Genomic DNA, 15,000 nt, shown 5'->3' with positions numbered 1-15,000 from the left:
ACAAACAGACAAATAATGATCAACCAAATTTTACATTTGCTGCATTTAAATACAGAGTTATTTCTATTTACAAGAAACATTTCTTTTATTGATTGTTTTATTTTGATGATGTGACAAAAGCATTTTTCAATAGGTAAGTTTGCACTTTTAATTTTCCTATACAATTTAAGGTAATCAACACAATTGGGAAAATTAGACACAAAAAAATATTCCATTTTTTTCAATATTCTTATATTAATAAAAAAAATCTCAATTAATTCTCAATCTTTCAAATTTTCCGCCATGGGAATAGTGTTTTAAAAAATAATGACTGACATTCACTGATTTTGCGACCAGATTATTCAATGGCTCACAATCTGTTTGTAGCAATTTAAATTTTCATAATAAGCACGGTATGCATGACACCGCATTCATATGCAGCTGCAAATACTTCTATTCTACTGGAGAGCCTATACCGTGTGCATTTCCATTTTATTTCCTAAAATACAGATTGAATCCAATGAAATATAAATTGAACACTGGACTTGATAAACGCAAAATAAAATGAAAAAAAGCAAAATGACTCAAAACGTGTTTCTAACTTAAAAAGAACTGAAATGTGAAAGTTATTCCAAGTTATCTTATGATTACTAGAATTTAAACTAAGTTAAAGTTTCGACGATTCATCTAAAATGTTGATGTCTCAGTAGAGAGATGTCGTTACGATTACTTTTTCTTTGGTGACGTTGTTTCTTTTTTAAAAATCATTTGTCCGCCGCGCATTTCAATTTTTCCCTCTTTCGTCAGCGCCTCAATTTGTTGTTTGGTCATTCGAATTTGTTTTACTTTCACCAATTTATTGGCGAGTTTTGGTGGCGATCCGGTTGTTTTTCCTTGTTCCGTTTTAACTGTGGGCAATGGGATGAGTTTTTTCAATGTCGTTGGTGTATTTGGTTCGTTTTGTTCATTCGATTTTGATGGTTTGATGGTAAGGAATTTCGTGAGTGACGTTTGTGACGATAGTTTTTTTACCACAGTCGTGGTGGCTGGTGTTGTCGATGATTTTTCAATTGATGTCAATTTGCCGGTGATCGGTGATGTTTTGCTGGATCTTGTGCTTATTGTTTTGTCTGGTGTTTTTTCACCACTGATCACTATTCCACTTTTGTTGGCATTTTTTGCATTTATTGTTGACGCACGTGTATTTGGCGATAAATTATTTGATGTTTTCACCAAAATTTTCATGCTATTTTCATCCGATCCGGTCGATTTGCTGCTTTTTATTGTTGGTGTTGTTTTAACAATTTCTTGTTTTATTTGTTTCGCATTTGATTTTCCATAGCTTCGATTGACTGTTTTTGTTTTGGGTACTGGTGAATCGACGTGCTCCAAAATTTCGTTCGGTGTAATGATTTCAACTTGTTCGGTATATTCGATAATTTCATCGGTATCGGGTTTCACATATTCCGTGCTGTCATCGAAACTTTCATCGTTTGTATTGGACATTTCATACAATTCAATTTCTTCCAAATGTTGGGTGTCGCTGTGTTCATGCAATTGTGTCTCCGTTAAAAATATTAAATCACAAAATTCGCATGCAAATTGTTCACCTTCGGTGTGTTGTTTAATATGCTCAGATACATCGTCAACATCATCAAATGTTGTTTTACACAGCGGACACACCAAATTTTCTGTTGCATGCACCGTTGAATGTGTAACCAATTCATCACGTTTTGCAAACGATAGATAACATTCGGAGCATTTGTGAATGATTTGATTGTTTTCCTTGTGCGAACGCATGTGCCGTGTCAAATGATGGCTTAACAAATAGGATTTATCGCAAATGCGGCATGGATACGGGCGATCGCCAGCATGGGCTGTTAAATGACGTGCCAATTTACCTTGCGTTGAAAAGCCTTGATCACAATGTTCACACTTGAACGGTTGATCGGTTGAATGAACAATTTCATGACGCTCTAAACCCTGTTTAAATGCAAAACTTTTATTGCACACATCGCATGTGAATGGCCGTTTCTTTTGATGATTTTGCGTGTGCTTCCTGGATGGGGTCAGAAAAGAAAAAAAATTAACTTAAGAACTTAAATTAATCAACATGTGATTGAAAAATAATCATGGTACTTACTCCCATTCTTCCTTCGATAAAAATGGACGTTCACAGTAGGCACACAAGAATTTCGGCTGATCCGAATGGACTTTTTCATGTCTTCTAAGCAGCGTGGAACGAGAGAATGCCTTGCCGCACACAACACATTTGAATGGCTTTTCACCCGTGTGAATCAATTCATGCTTTCCCAAATCGTACTTACTGAAGAAACCCTTATTGCATACCATACACTGAAATTTTCGATCACGTACATGATTTGCTATATGAATATCGAGCAATTGACGCAACGGAAATGATCGTTCACAATAATTGCATGGGAATACATTTGTTTCGACTGGGGCGGCATTTTTTATTGGATCCAATTCGGGATCATCGCTTTCCATAATTTCGGACACAACCTCAATTTTACCATCTTCGCTGGTTTTTACGACGGACGTTCGTAGCACCGGCTCAATGGATTTTATTGTTGACGCCTGTTTGTTGAGAATTTTGATCGGCGCTGGTTTAATATTGAGTATTTTTGGCGTTGGCAAAATCTCTTCGATTATTTGCTCGTCAGCATATTCTACAACCATGTCTTCAATCGGTATTTCATTCTCGATCTGTGATGATGATGTTGTCATTAAACGCTTTGATGGTGTACTTATTGTTATTGTTTGCGGCAATTTTCGCTTCAGACTTTGAGCTGTCAATGGTTCACGCGACTCCGAAGATTTATTATTCTGGAAGATATTTAGTTTTGGTTAAGTTTTTTTTTTGTTTGATGATGGATAACATTAAAAATATAATTGGATTCCTTCTATACTAACCTGATGTAATTTAATTGGAAATTTCGGATGATCCAATCGGTCGGGCCAAACTCCAGTTAACGGATATTGTTTCAAAAGTGTGTCGGCTTTTTTACACATTTGCTTGAAACGATAACAATAATCCATTAACGCTCGACACGGATGGCATATTGTGTTTGGCATTTCATCATCGGCAAATACCTGAAAATTAAGGACATCATTAATATTTTTCCGACGAATTTAGTAAAAAATAGAACTGTTCTAGGCACCGCGAAGGTGCGGAAATTTTTCTTGTAGCAGCTGCTCTTTTTTGTATTCAAGTGTGGCACTTGGACATTTTTAGTATATAATTGGGGAGTGCGGTTACTCATTAGTGCTCGCACTTCTTTGGTGACAGTAATAGCTTCATTCAGAGTAGACTAGATTTTAGAAGAATAAACCAATATCCAATGATGGATCGCAATATTTTGAATACAATTTTAATTATTACAAAAAATCAAAATGCAATGAAATTGATGCACCTTCGGCAGCTCTACAATTTGGTAAAAAAAATTAAAAATGTAAGTAAAACCGGTGAATCCGATGAATCTGTTAAAAAAGTGTTGAAAATGTCCACAAAAAAATTCATCAAAAATAAAGGTTGCGTCAGACAAAAGGTGATTTACATTCATAAAAACTTCTTTTTATAATTATGAAAAAGAAAATGAATATCCATTTTCCAAAAAAAAGTCATTTTGGCGCGATCAATGTAAGTGAAACAAAACAATAAAATAGCAACGAGCCCACAAACCGTCGGGTTTGTGTTGAGTGTTGATCTTAAAACCGATGCTATATACCTCTGTTCCATATGCACACACCCATCATCGTGAGCATCTCGTACTACAAATGTTTTGTGTATTGGGCGCTGTTTGTTTCAAACAAGAGACACATATACACAACACGTATGGTACGCCATATTGGATGTAGACGATGTGAATGAGTTTGCATTCGATAACATTTTCCCAATACATACACCATTGAGATGATGAAGAAGAAAAAAAATAATACTAAAACAACTTTTTGGCTTGAATATCAACATTGTTGTCTTGATTGCCTTTCGAACAGGATCTATTTTTTTTCTCGTCGTAAACGGATATTGATTAAACTATCAAATGTTAATTTCTTTCAACGTAAATGAAAGAAAAACAAAAAAAAAATACACTTAAACACTCTGGGTCAATGAAAAAAAGGCTAAAATTCGAATCGCATTGTTAACATACCTCAATTGAAACGCATGCCATAATTTGCATGCTAAGCGATGCTTGTGAATTGGCATTCGATTTGGTCGAATAAATATTGGTCAATGTATCATCTTGTGTTAAACAAAAACGGCAAACGGGCTTCTCCTTCAGCTCGGCCGCATAACCATTTTCATCATAATCGACCATAATTAAGCCGGACCGGAATTTTATTTTCTCTGTCGTTTTTTCTTCTAACTAATTCTACGCCACAAATACAAACACTATACGAAAAAAGAAACGGATTGGTTTTTTTTATTTGTTTGAAACACGCATATACACAATTTACGAGTTTCTTCAAAACAAAACCGTAATGAACAGTGACAATTTGTCGCAGAATTGTGGATATGATTTGTTGAGAAACTACCATCAAATTCATCAATCCAAAACAATGATGTACACTTGAATGACACAGTATTGTCAAATTCACCAGCGCGCACGCATCAACACACAGAGACGAATGAGAGTGAGTGAGATGAAGAGAGAGAACGAACGGTTACACTGGTGAATATATTGGATGTATATGGTAAGTATATTCATATCGATAGATGGCGCACATAATTCATTTCGGTTCGGTTTACGTATGAAATGCGATGGAAGGTGCATTCGGTATTCATTTTGCCGTTTCTCATCAAATTTAAACACATTTTCAAAAAACTGTCTTACAAACGAATTAATACAAACACTTTTGATTTCGAATTAGAAAAGAACATATCTGTTTTTCTTTATTATATTTTTGAGAATTTTTTTTCAATTTTCAAATTTTATTTATTTACTGTTCGGTTTTAAATAGAATTTTCTAGTTTTACAATTCTATTACGTTAAGCAAATATGTCCTGCTTTGGAAAAAAACGAGCATTAGCATTAGTATCGCCTGCTTTTATTCTTTCAATATTACGCTTGTTATATGTTTTATTAAAAAAAAATTATCGCTATATTTCGCAAGTAAATTAATTAAATCGCATCGACACTGATAATAAAAACCAGTATGTCTGCTGGTCTAGAGTCCAATAATGTTTCTTTTTCTTTCGTTTCGTTTGCTTCCTATAAAATAATAGATTACATTCTATCTTTAAAATACAAACACACCCATGTCTCTATACTGCCTTGACGGCGTATTACTCTCTTTTCATATTATTATCAATAATAACAATAATGACTAAATGGCTAAAATAAGTAAATAATTTTGCTGCATATTATTTGCTGTCTGAAATTCAAAGATGACCTCACTTTCTGCGACTTCTGCTTTCTTATTTTATAAATATGGACTTTGATTATATTATATTCCCAAGTTTATTTTTTCAAAAAAATAAAATAAAAAATCAATTGGATTTTTCGATGCGTATTTTTAAATCGTTCAATTCATGAGCAATTTCGGGTGGAAGATCGCTGCCAACTTGTTCATCGAAATATCTGATAATGTCGTCTATTTCTTTTAACCAGAATTCTTTTGGTATCGAAAACAGTTCATTGACATTGATTTCATCTTGGAGCTGTTCCACATTCAAACTACCATCCGACGGAATATAACCAATTGCGGTTTTTTTGGCGCACGATTCATTGTTGATACGTTTGAGAATCCATTCCAAAACGCGAATATTATCACCATAACCAGGCCATAGAAATTGGCCATTTGCATCTTTTCGGAACCAATTGACATGGAATATTTTTGGGGGTTGCGCACCATAGGAATGGGCACGTGTTTCCATGCTCAACCAATGCTTTAAATATGCACCTGAAAATGAAGCGCATAAAATCATCAATATTTCGTCCAAATGTTTAGTAGAAAAAAATTGAAATAAAAAAAAATATCATGTAATACCGAAATTATAACCGAAAAATGGTCGCATTGCAAACGGATCATTCATAATGACTTTTCCTTTGTGTTCAGCAGCCGCTGTTGCTTCGCTGCGCATTGTTGCACCCACAAATACACCATGTTGCCATGAAAATGATTCGTATACCAATGGTACGCCGTTTGGACGACGTCCTCCAAATAAAATCGCACTAATTGGCACACCATCCGGATTTTCCCAGTTTCTATCAATAATTGGACACTGTTTGGCGGGCGTACAGAAACGTGAATTTGGATGTGCTGCTGGTGTTTTTGTCACCTTTGGAATCCATGGTTTACCAAGCCAATCGGTTATTTGCACATCATTAGTCAATGTATCTTCCATGCCTTCCCAATAAACACCACCATCAGAGGTCGACGCAACATTTGTGAAAATTGTGTTCTTGAAAATTGTTTTCATCGCATTTGGATTCGTTTTATTCGACGTACCTGGGGCTACACCAACTGTAAAGACATTTAAATAAGAAAAAAACACTTTCTTATAAAATAATGTGTTAATACTTACAAAATCCATTTTCCGGATTAATAGCTCGCAATTGTCCATTTTCATCGTATTTCATCCAAGCAATATCGTCGCCAATACACTCTACTTTGTAGCCGGGTAGCGATGGTGTTAACATAGCCAGATTGGTCTTTCCACATGCCGACGGGAAGGCGGCTACAATATATTTTTTCTCTCCCTTTGGATTGGTGATGCCCAAAATAAGCATGTGCTCGGCAAGCCATCCTTCTTTCTTTGCAATCGTGCTACCAATACGCAAAGCAAAACATTTTTTACCCAACAATGAGTTCCCGCCATATCCCGAGCCGTACGATACGATTTCGTTTGAGGCCGGTTTATGTAGAATGATTGTGCGCTCGGGGTCACATGGCCACGAAGGTTGTTCAATTTTTCCGTTTGCCGGTGTACCGACCGAATGTAAGCATCGAACAAAATCACAATTGCTACGCAATAGATCCATCACCGCTGCTCCCATTCTCGTCATAATGCGCATCGAGCAAACAACATAAGCCGAATCAGTGATTTCAATGCCAATTTTCGATAATGACGATCCCAATGGGCCCATTGAAAATGGCACCACATACATTGTTCGACCACGCATACATCCCGGAAATCGATTGGAAATCGCCATTTTCATGTCATTTTCCGATATCCAATTGCCCAATTTACCGTCGACATTCAATTTTGCCGTTGGAATCGCTTCATCACGTCGGTTCGTACAAATGAATGTTTTCGATTCAACACGAGCCACATCGGCCGGATTTGTTCGTGCCAAATAACAATTATCGTACTTTGGTAATGGCACAATTGTTCCTTGATTTTGAAGTATACGCAACAACATGTTATTTTCTCGATTCGTGCCATCACAAATATGAATGCTTTCTGGTTGGCATAGCAGTACACTCTCTTCGATGAATGCTCGAACTTTCGGCGATAATGCATCAAGTTCTCCTTTTGCCACTGGAAAACCACGAATATGATTGTAAAGTCCAACATTACTGGTCGTTGCACATCGCGATTTTATATATGACCTGAATTATTGGGTAAATTGAGGAAAAACATAAAAAAAAAAACGATTTTTAGTACGATGTTGCCGAAATAATTTTTTTGTACAATAATTTTTAAAAAAATCGAAGAAAAGTTTCATGAAAGGAGGAATAACTTTAGCATTTAATATCGATTTTGTTGGAATATCATTTAAACAGACGACTATTGCATCAGCTAGAATACAGTCGATGATCAATGACGAAATGTCATATGCGTTCGTTGAAATTATTTTAAGCAATAAAAGCTTGGGGTGCTTTCAGTGCACTCACATCTCACAGTTGAAAGACACAATAAATATTAAAATAGGATTGAGAATGTAAAGATGTAAATTTAAACTAGACAAACTGGTGCGCAGTTTTGTTTTAATTACGAAAATGCATCGAATACAAGTGAATGTAAATTAAAATTCAAGATTTTTGCTCCCAGGAAGTTTTTAATATCTCTAATGCCGAGACGATAAAAGCCAATGGGCAATTAGCGGTTGATTGATTTGAAGTCCGGATTTGATTTGACTTTCAGGCATTGTCTAATTTCAAAATGTGCGACAAAAAAAATTGTTTCAACTTACGATGTGTTTGACACTTTTTCGATGAGTTCAGGCATTTCGGCTTCTGGGGCAGTACTTTTTGCACGGACACAAAATGTTACAAAGACGCGTAGATTTTGTGTCGCTCTCCAAATGATGAGAGCCGTTGTGAATCGAAATTCGCAAATCGAAAAAACCCAACAATTGCAGGTTAAAAAAACACTCTCAAATTTTGTTTGTTTTGCGTACAAAAATTCGTTCAAACGTTGCAGCTTTTTCCACAGCGATTCAAATGCGGCCGAAATGTGAGCACCAAATACAGATTTTCACAGAATCCACACTTTGAGTATAAACGAAATTTTAGAATTTTCCGCGCAGCGATTTTATTCATTTAAAAATTGTCTGTTTTTTTAGTTTCTTTTGAATTATCCGTTAAACGATCGAAGTCTTAGGACTGTCGAATATTAGTGATATTTTCAAAAAAAAGTAGTTTTAATCGACAAAAAATTTAAATGCTCTGCAAAATATGCTCGATAATCACTTGACTGATTTTGCCAGATTTACGTTTCTTTTTCGAATTGAATATTTTTCTCTTTATAAACACACACACTATCGGGTAATTTCAGAAAGAACTGAAACGATTGCGTTCGTTGAGCGCTCTGAGGATATGTTCGGCTGTACATCGCCTTTTATAGAAAGCAGTGACACGCACACGACGGTAGGCTTTTTTTCTCCGTCATGTTTTTGGATTGAGAGCATTTTCTTCTCGTTGTTGTTGTTTTGTAGCCTATATCTGTTGACAAGTCGATGTTATTTTTACACACAAAAAAATATGCGGTCAAATCAAATGAAGATGCGTTTATTCAGAAGAGTGCGGTCAAGTTTAAACTCAATTCGGTCATATTTTCATCATGTTTCTAATTTTATGTTTTAGAAAAAGGTTTTTTTATCACTTTTTTATGTAGATCAGATTTGAGATCAAAATCTTAGATTTTTGATCTTAGTGTATCTTGGATTTGATATTTATCTCAGATCAAGATATAGATTGATTTTTGAATTTTTCTCAGATCTAGATTAATCTTATATCTGATTCGAAATATACTTTTAAATTCAAGTCCAAATACCGCATTCATAGTAAATTTGACCGCACACTATTGAATAACTACATCTTCATTTGATTTGACCGTATACTTTTTGTGTGTATGATGACCGAAACATTGTCTTTGCATTGGAGAAGAGCGCGCACAATTGTACGTTTGTGTAGATACAAAAACAAAAACACACATTTACTAATACATACCGAATTTGGTCGAATGTTCCATAACCGTCGATCGACAGTCGATTTCAGTGTAAAGAAGGAAGAAAGTAGTTTCGTGTAATTGTGTTTACATGCCCTGAGAAAAGCGACATATATGCGATAATATTATACTCTTCCGAGCACGCGTGTGTGTATCGGGGCGCACGGCCTCAAGACAAAACATACGATTGAGATTGACAGAGGCATATTCGATTTATCAATGTAATCCATGATTGGTGCGGCGAAGAGGCTCGTTATCACATATATACATGCACGCATATTATTTATTATGTTCGTTCTCTCATGTTTTTCCACACGAATCACTTATTTTCGCGCCCAGATTTCAGACGTATTCAATTTGAATAGAAACACACACAAAAAAAAACAATAACATATGATTCGTGTGCGGCGATCAACAGTTGCTTGTTGACAATTTTGCCTTTCAAAGCACTTATACCAAAACAAGTTTTCGGGTCGATTGACTTTTAATAAATAATAATACGATAACATATCGAGATCTTCGCAAAAATATCGGATGGAACAAGAAAATCGACCAACAAAATAGAAATAGAAAGAAAGAGGGGGGAAGGGAAATACATCGTCAAAAGTATAAAGACGACGAACAACAACACGACGCAATATACAACAACAACCGTACCGTTCATGGCGAAACAGCTGATAACACAATTGTTTGAACTAATATCACCGTTCTTTCGAGTTTTTAAATTAATCAACAAATATATTGTAAATACGGTGTACGTATATGTATATTCGAGAGAAATCGATAACAAACCAACGGAACTTTGAACCATCTATTCATATATTGTGTTTATTATAAATCATTCTCCACATTTTAAACTTTTCTAGCGCTACTTCTCAAAGTGTGTTGATTGAAGAGAAAAAAGTGCCCATTGATTAATGTACACTTTGGATAGCAACAGAATTAAATCAACAACGCATTCCGATTGCAGTTCGAATGAAGTGAAAAAAATTGACTTCGATTAAAACGAAGAAGATCACTGGCATTGTTGAAGCTCTGATTGCTTCCTGTTTGGCTGTCGATCATAAAATAAAACTTTCCAGGGAGAGAGCGAAAAAAGAGAGAAAGAGATGAAGTGGGCGATAGCAAGAGTGAAATAGAGATTGGCAGCAGAAGCGGGTATAGTAAGAGAGAGAGGCAAAAGATGGAGAACACAATCAAACAAACAAACGGGCACAAAATACAGGAGCAGAAAATGGAAAATTCCCCGCGAAGCTGAAAAAAACTGACAACAAAACACTTACAGCAGAAAAAAACCCTAGCTAGTTTGTACTATCGCAAATGAGGCGACGACGCGACATGAGTGAATGTATTGGTGTGCAAAAAGCCGATTCTATTGCAATGCAGCTTAAACGAGTAGAAAGTTCAACAGAATCGATCCCTATTTTCATAGATACGAAATATTGTCTAGACATTCAAAGCCAAACTGATCATCTCAAAGGTCACAATTCGAACATCTCGACAAACATTAGTATACAACGAAAATCCTGTCGAGCTACTTTATGGATTCAATTGAAAATTGATTTGCAAAGCTCTTTTTGCAGCGTTTATGAAACGAAAACTGAACCCTTGATAGAACGCCTTTAGATTTAAAACGTTTACTCTTGCAAACAGATTAAATCGACTTTCGCCAACTTGTCGGTTATTTAACTAGCATTTTTGACGATCACTTTTGTGAATGTCCCATCACGTCACAAATTCTTAAGAAAATTCTGTTTTTTTCTGAGTCGTTTTTTGTGTCCCTTATTTTTATGGGTTGAAAAACAATTATGCTGTTCAATTCCATGCACACAATTGTCTCATTGCTATATAAGGGCTATCTAATATGATAGTATTCTTTTGCTTTCATAAAAATGGCTGCTGAAGTGCAATTCCTCCGTATCCGATAAAAAATATTATAACAGTCAGTAAAATTGGTGTGGCCTAATTTTGATGTTTAATCTGAAGCTAAATGCACAGTTAAAAACCAGTCTCGATGATTCAATTTCTGGTTTAATTTTTTTTCGTATTTATGCGTCTAATTGTCCATATATGCATAAAATAGTTCTTAAATACCCATCAATTTCGATGGAATGTTTTCAAAAATTTCGAGAATTCATTTCTGTATACAATACTCAAATCTAAGTGTTCTTTGATTAAAAGTTGGTCTTTGATCTTTCTCCCTCTTGCCTTATGTGTTACACTGTAACGGTCTATGAGTGAATTTATGTTTTGTTTCAGATTAAATGGCCCTTTTTAGTAAGCTCATCGGTTCTGGAAATTTTATGAATGAACAAAATGTATTAAAATATTAAAAACATCCACCAAAATCGATATGATCCGCATTTTATAATAAAAAAAACTCATTTTATTATAAAGTTTTGCAGTCAAAACAATATATTATAAAAAAGCCGACTTCAAAGATCATTGTTTTTTTTTATGTAACACATTTTCTAATCAGTTCAATTCGATCTTTCCCCTGAACTGAAGTGTAAACAATTGCATGGGATGAAAACGGAAATGTCATTACATTTGTATAATTAAATAATTCCACTAGAAAAATTGAAATGAATATGCAGTTTCTCATTTAAAATGAGCTGATGCAACAACGTTGATCAGTTGAAGAGAAATGAATACGTATTTTTGGAATAAATACTTGGCAACTGATATCGATCATTAAAAGATTTGAACTATGCGTACATTCGACCGCCATCAGTGCAGTGACTTTAATTAAATTGGCAGATAGGCAGACCGAAAAAAATATATGACCTTTCTTAAGGCACATTGGTCAATGATACGCTGATCCTATCACTTCTCTTTTTCTATAGTAAAAGGCCCGCAAATTGCGTGGCGACAATAAATTACATGCTCTTGAAAAATATTTACAAGAAAAGTATTTGCATCGGCTCATTTTTATGAATTTTAAACAAATTTTTATCATTTTTAAATTAATGATATTGCACATAACACTTCTAGAAAGTCACAGTTCACCTTTCTTTCTCTACTCAAAGAAAAAGAGTTCGTATAAAATCTCCGAAAACTTTGGAGGACGAGAGATTTGGAATTGAGTGAATGGCTGTAATTGAAAAAAAAAAACTCTCTCTTTCCGAAAATTAAAAGAAGATCAAAAATCAGATCATAAAAAATCGCCTATTCCTTCTTGGTGCTCTTCAAATATTTTTGCGAGTATTAACACTTTGTTGTCATTTTAATGATGAAAAAAAAAAAACAAAATATTAAATAATTTCATTCGAAATTCCGCGCAAACTGGCACTCCATGAAATCTAATCGATATGACGTGCAAAGTGCGGAATGTATATATGAGGTGTAATGATGACCAAAAAATTGTCCATATGGGACTTGATGGTTTTATCATCATGGAAGTATGCTTCATTAGCATAAAATTGATCTTACCAAATCTGACTGTTGTTTCCACAAAACAAAAAAAACATTAAAATTGTGAATGTATTCCATATTTTCCGTAAAATCTGTTGAGACAGCAACAAATAAGTTTTTGTTTACATCTTGTGTATAATTTGATGAGTGCATGCAGAGAGAGGATCGGTTTTTTGCTCTTTCACAGATTCACTTATCTCTGTCTAAAGTGATGGAGTATTTTTCTTTATAAAAATGTACAGACAAAATTGTTTTCACTTGGTTCGATTTGGCTTTGACGTGTGCGAATGCATTCAATGTATGTTTGCTAAATATAATATCAAATAAATCTAATTTCAAAATTATATCAGTGCATCTTAGCCGAATTAAAATTGCCATTTTTTTACTTCACGGTGGGCATGTCATGCTCCCGTTCATTTCAAATGTATTTACTGATAACGAGGCGATTTAAATAAGCGAATTAAATCGGATTATCAATTTGAGGGAAAAGAATGAAAAAATTTCGAAGAAAAAAAGAGTGTGATAGACACGAAAACATGTTTTTTATTAAGTGATGATGGGGGGCATTTTTCTATCAGTCAACCGATAGTCGTCTTTTTGCAAGTGATAATCAATGCGTAATGAATTCAATTCATTTTGTTTGAAAAATAAAGCTTCATTATCGTCACTTCACCAATCTGCCCTGACGTACAAACAAAACAAACCAAGACACAGACACACACACACAAAAAAAACGAGTGAAAAAAAACCAACGCACACTTAATCAAATATGACACCAGCCTTCTGTATTTAGTGTCACAAATGTTGCGCATCTTAATACTTTCAACAACAATATTTTGTTTTGTTTTTAGACATTTAATGCTCGCCAAAATGACCTCGTTTTATTTCAACGATAACAGTTTGCACGAAGACTCATTGCTTAGAATTAAATAACTGTAAACTTTTGAAACTAATAAACAATACTCATGACAGATTTGCTTAGTTTTTTTTGATGAAGTGACAAACAAAATGATGACAGGCGCATTTTTTAAAAATGTCACTCATTGGCACAATATGAACATACAAAATAAATGTTGCGAGTAATAGAGATTCTATTGCATTGACAATTGGCAAGTCACAAAAAAAAACCCGTGCTCTTTCCACTTTCCAATACACGCCAAACAGCCAAAATAATTGTGAAACTAAAATATACATACGAATTAGAACCGTGGCCGAAAAGTATGGCATCAAGTCAAAATCAATCGCCAGATTTGGCCGAGAGAAGATCATGTCCGGAAAATCAAACATTCTACTTGGATTCGATTAGCAAATCAATTCACAAAATCGTCATCAATTCAAATAACATGCGATTCAAATCCGATGTCAGTAAAGCATTGAATGTTAAAATTAGCCGACGAAAGAAATCGGTACAGAAGAGAATCATAAATTTATTGAAGACCAATTATGAAAATAACGGACCCCTGGAAACAAATTCCAACGATGACATCAGCACATCACAACAAGCAGCATCACAAGAAATTTCACTGTCTCAAGAATTCTTTCGAGGTCTACAAGGTAATCAAACAAAAGCGTTTTGTTTCACTTGAAAACGAAAAAACTTTTTATTCATTTGTTGTGTTTCTTTAATTTACGTCCTATCCAACAGATTAAGGTGGTTTCGACAGTCAAAACTCAAACATTTATTTGTTTATTGAACACAATTTATTACTCTCGCTATTGATTCGTCAAAATAAAGCATCGATGACAGAAATCATAATGCACTTTTCTTATATAATTGCGATAATTATTGTATTTCGATTAGATATAGAAAAAACAAATAAAAATGAATCAACAATGAGAAAAAAAACAAGCACATTTTTTTATTAAAAATTTTGATACTTAATTATCGATAAAAGCGCCTAAATATTAATTTTCATTTTAAATATTTGTTCATTATTAGATTTGCCTATCAAAATCTCCGAGTCGAGGGAGGAAAAATTATTTGGTTTTCTATTTGATTGTTATTCTCATTTTTCTTTTTAATTCAGGTTTTCAACGACATTTTTTTTATCCCAGACAAGTAACTTTCATTATTCTTATCAATTTCATATGCAAACGGAATGGGCAAAGCGTGCCGTTGGCAAATTTATTAGTGTGAAAAAGTTGTGGTTGTTTTTTTGTGGAAAAATATTCTAATTATAATTTGAAAT

The 15,000-nt window shown here is 34.4% G+C and overlaps 3 protein-coding genes across 3 annotated transcripts; 1 reads left to right on the top strand and 2 right to left on the bottom strand.

Moving 5' to 3' along the window:
- Positions 1–60: 60 nt before the first annotated feature.
- Positions 61–4,576, bottom strand: LOC116338889 (zinc finger protein 629-like). Its single transcript, XM_031764422.1, has 4 exons — positions 4,152–4,576; positions 2,914–3,093; positions 2,123–2,826; positions 61–2,038 (listed from the first exon to the last, which is right to left on the bottom strand). The coding sequence occupies exons 1-4, from the start codon at positions 4,317–4,319 to the stop codon at positions 706–708; spliced, it is 2,385 nt and encodes a 794-aa protein (XP_031620282.1). The 5' UTR covers positions 4,320–4,576; the 3' UTR covers positions 61–705.
- Positions 4,577–5,032: 456 nt separating this feature from the next.
- Positions 5,033–8,774, bottom strand: LOC116338890 (phosphoenolpyruvate carboxykinase [GTP]). The gene is made up of 4 exons (XM_031764424.1): positions 8,142–8,774; positions 6,530–7,557; positions 5,992–6,468; positions 5,033–5,904 (listed from the first exon to the last, which is right to left on the bottom strand). Exons 1-4 carry the CDS (start codon positions 8,174–8,176, stop codon positions 5,492–5,494), a joined length of 1,953 nt encoding a protein of 650 aa, XP_031620284.1. The 5' UTR covers positions 8,177–8,774; the 3' UTR covers positions 5,033–5,491.
- Positions 8,775–13,101: 4,327 nt separating this feature from the next.
- LOC116338553 lies at positions 13,102–14,586 on the top strand. Its single transcript, XM_031763903.1, has 2 exons — positions 13,102–14,365; positions 14,457–14,586. The coding sequence occupies exons 1-2, from the start codon at positions 14,032–14,034 to the stop codon at positions 14,459–14,461; spliced, it is 339 nt and encodes a 112-aa protein (XP_031619763.1). The 5' UTR covers positions 13,102–14,031; the 3' UTR covers positions 14,462–14,586.
- Positions 14,587–15,000: the final 414 nt, after the last annotated feature.

This window comes from Contarinia nasturtii, unplaced genomic scaffold (genome assembly GCF_009176525.2).
Source record: "Contarinia nasturtii isolate CC-2019 unplaced genomic scaffold, AAFC_CNas_1.1 Cnas_scaffold_414, whole genome shotgun sequence".
NCBI classification, from domain to species: Eukaryota; Metazoa; Arthropoda; class Insecta; order Diptera; family Cecidomyiidae; genus Contarinia; species Contarinia nasturtii.
The sequence above is the reverse complement of the archived record's forward strand: the minus strand, read 5'-3'. Positions and strand labels throughout refer to the sequence as shown.

What these genes read in the sequence shown, in the direction of transcription:
- LOC116338889 (XM_031764422.1), bottom strand. Translation starts at nt 4,319, where the DNA reads ATGGTCGATTATGATGAAAATGGTTATGCGGCCGAGCTGAAGGAGAAG. An exon ending in TTCCAATTAAATTACATCAG is followed by an intron (nt 2,827 to 2,913) that starts GTTAGTATAGAA and finishes AATATCTTCCAG; the next exon opens with AATAATAAATCTTCGGAGTC. An exon ending in TTATCGAAGGAAGAATGGGA is followed by an intron (nt 2,039 to 2,122) that starts GTAAGTACCATG and finishes GACCCCATCCAG; the next exon opens with GAAGCACACGCAAAATCATC.
- LOC116338890 (XM_031764424.1), bottom strand. Translation starts at nt 8,176, where the DNA reads ATGCCTGAACTCATCGAAAAAGTGTCAAACACATC. An exon ending in GAAAAAGTGTCAAACACATC is followed by an intron (nt 7,558 to 8,141) that starts GTAAGTTGAAAC and finishes CCAATAATTCAG; the next exon opens with GTCATATATAAAATCGCGAT. An exon ending in ATTTTTCGGTTATAATTTCG is followed by an intron (nt 5,905 to 5,991) that starts GTATTACATGAT and finishes CTTCATTTTCAG; the next exon opens with GTGCATATTTAAAGCATTGG.
- LOC116338553 (XM_031763903.1), top strand. Translation starts at nt 14,032, where the DNA reads ATGGCATCAAGTCAAAATCAATCGCCAGATTTGGCCGAGAGAAGATCA.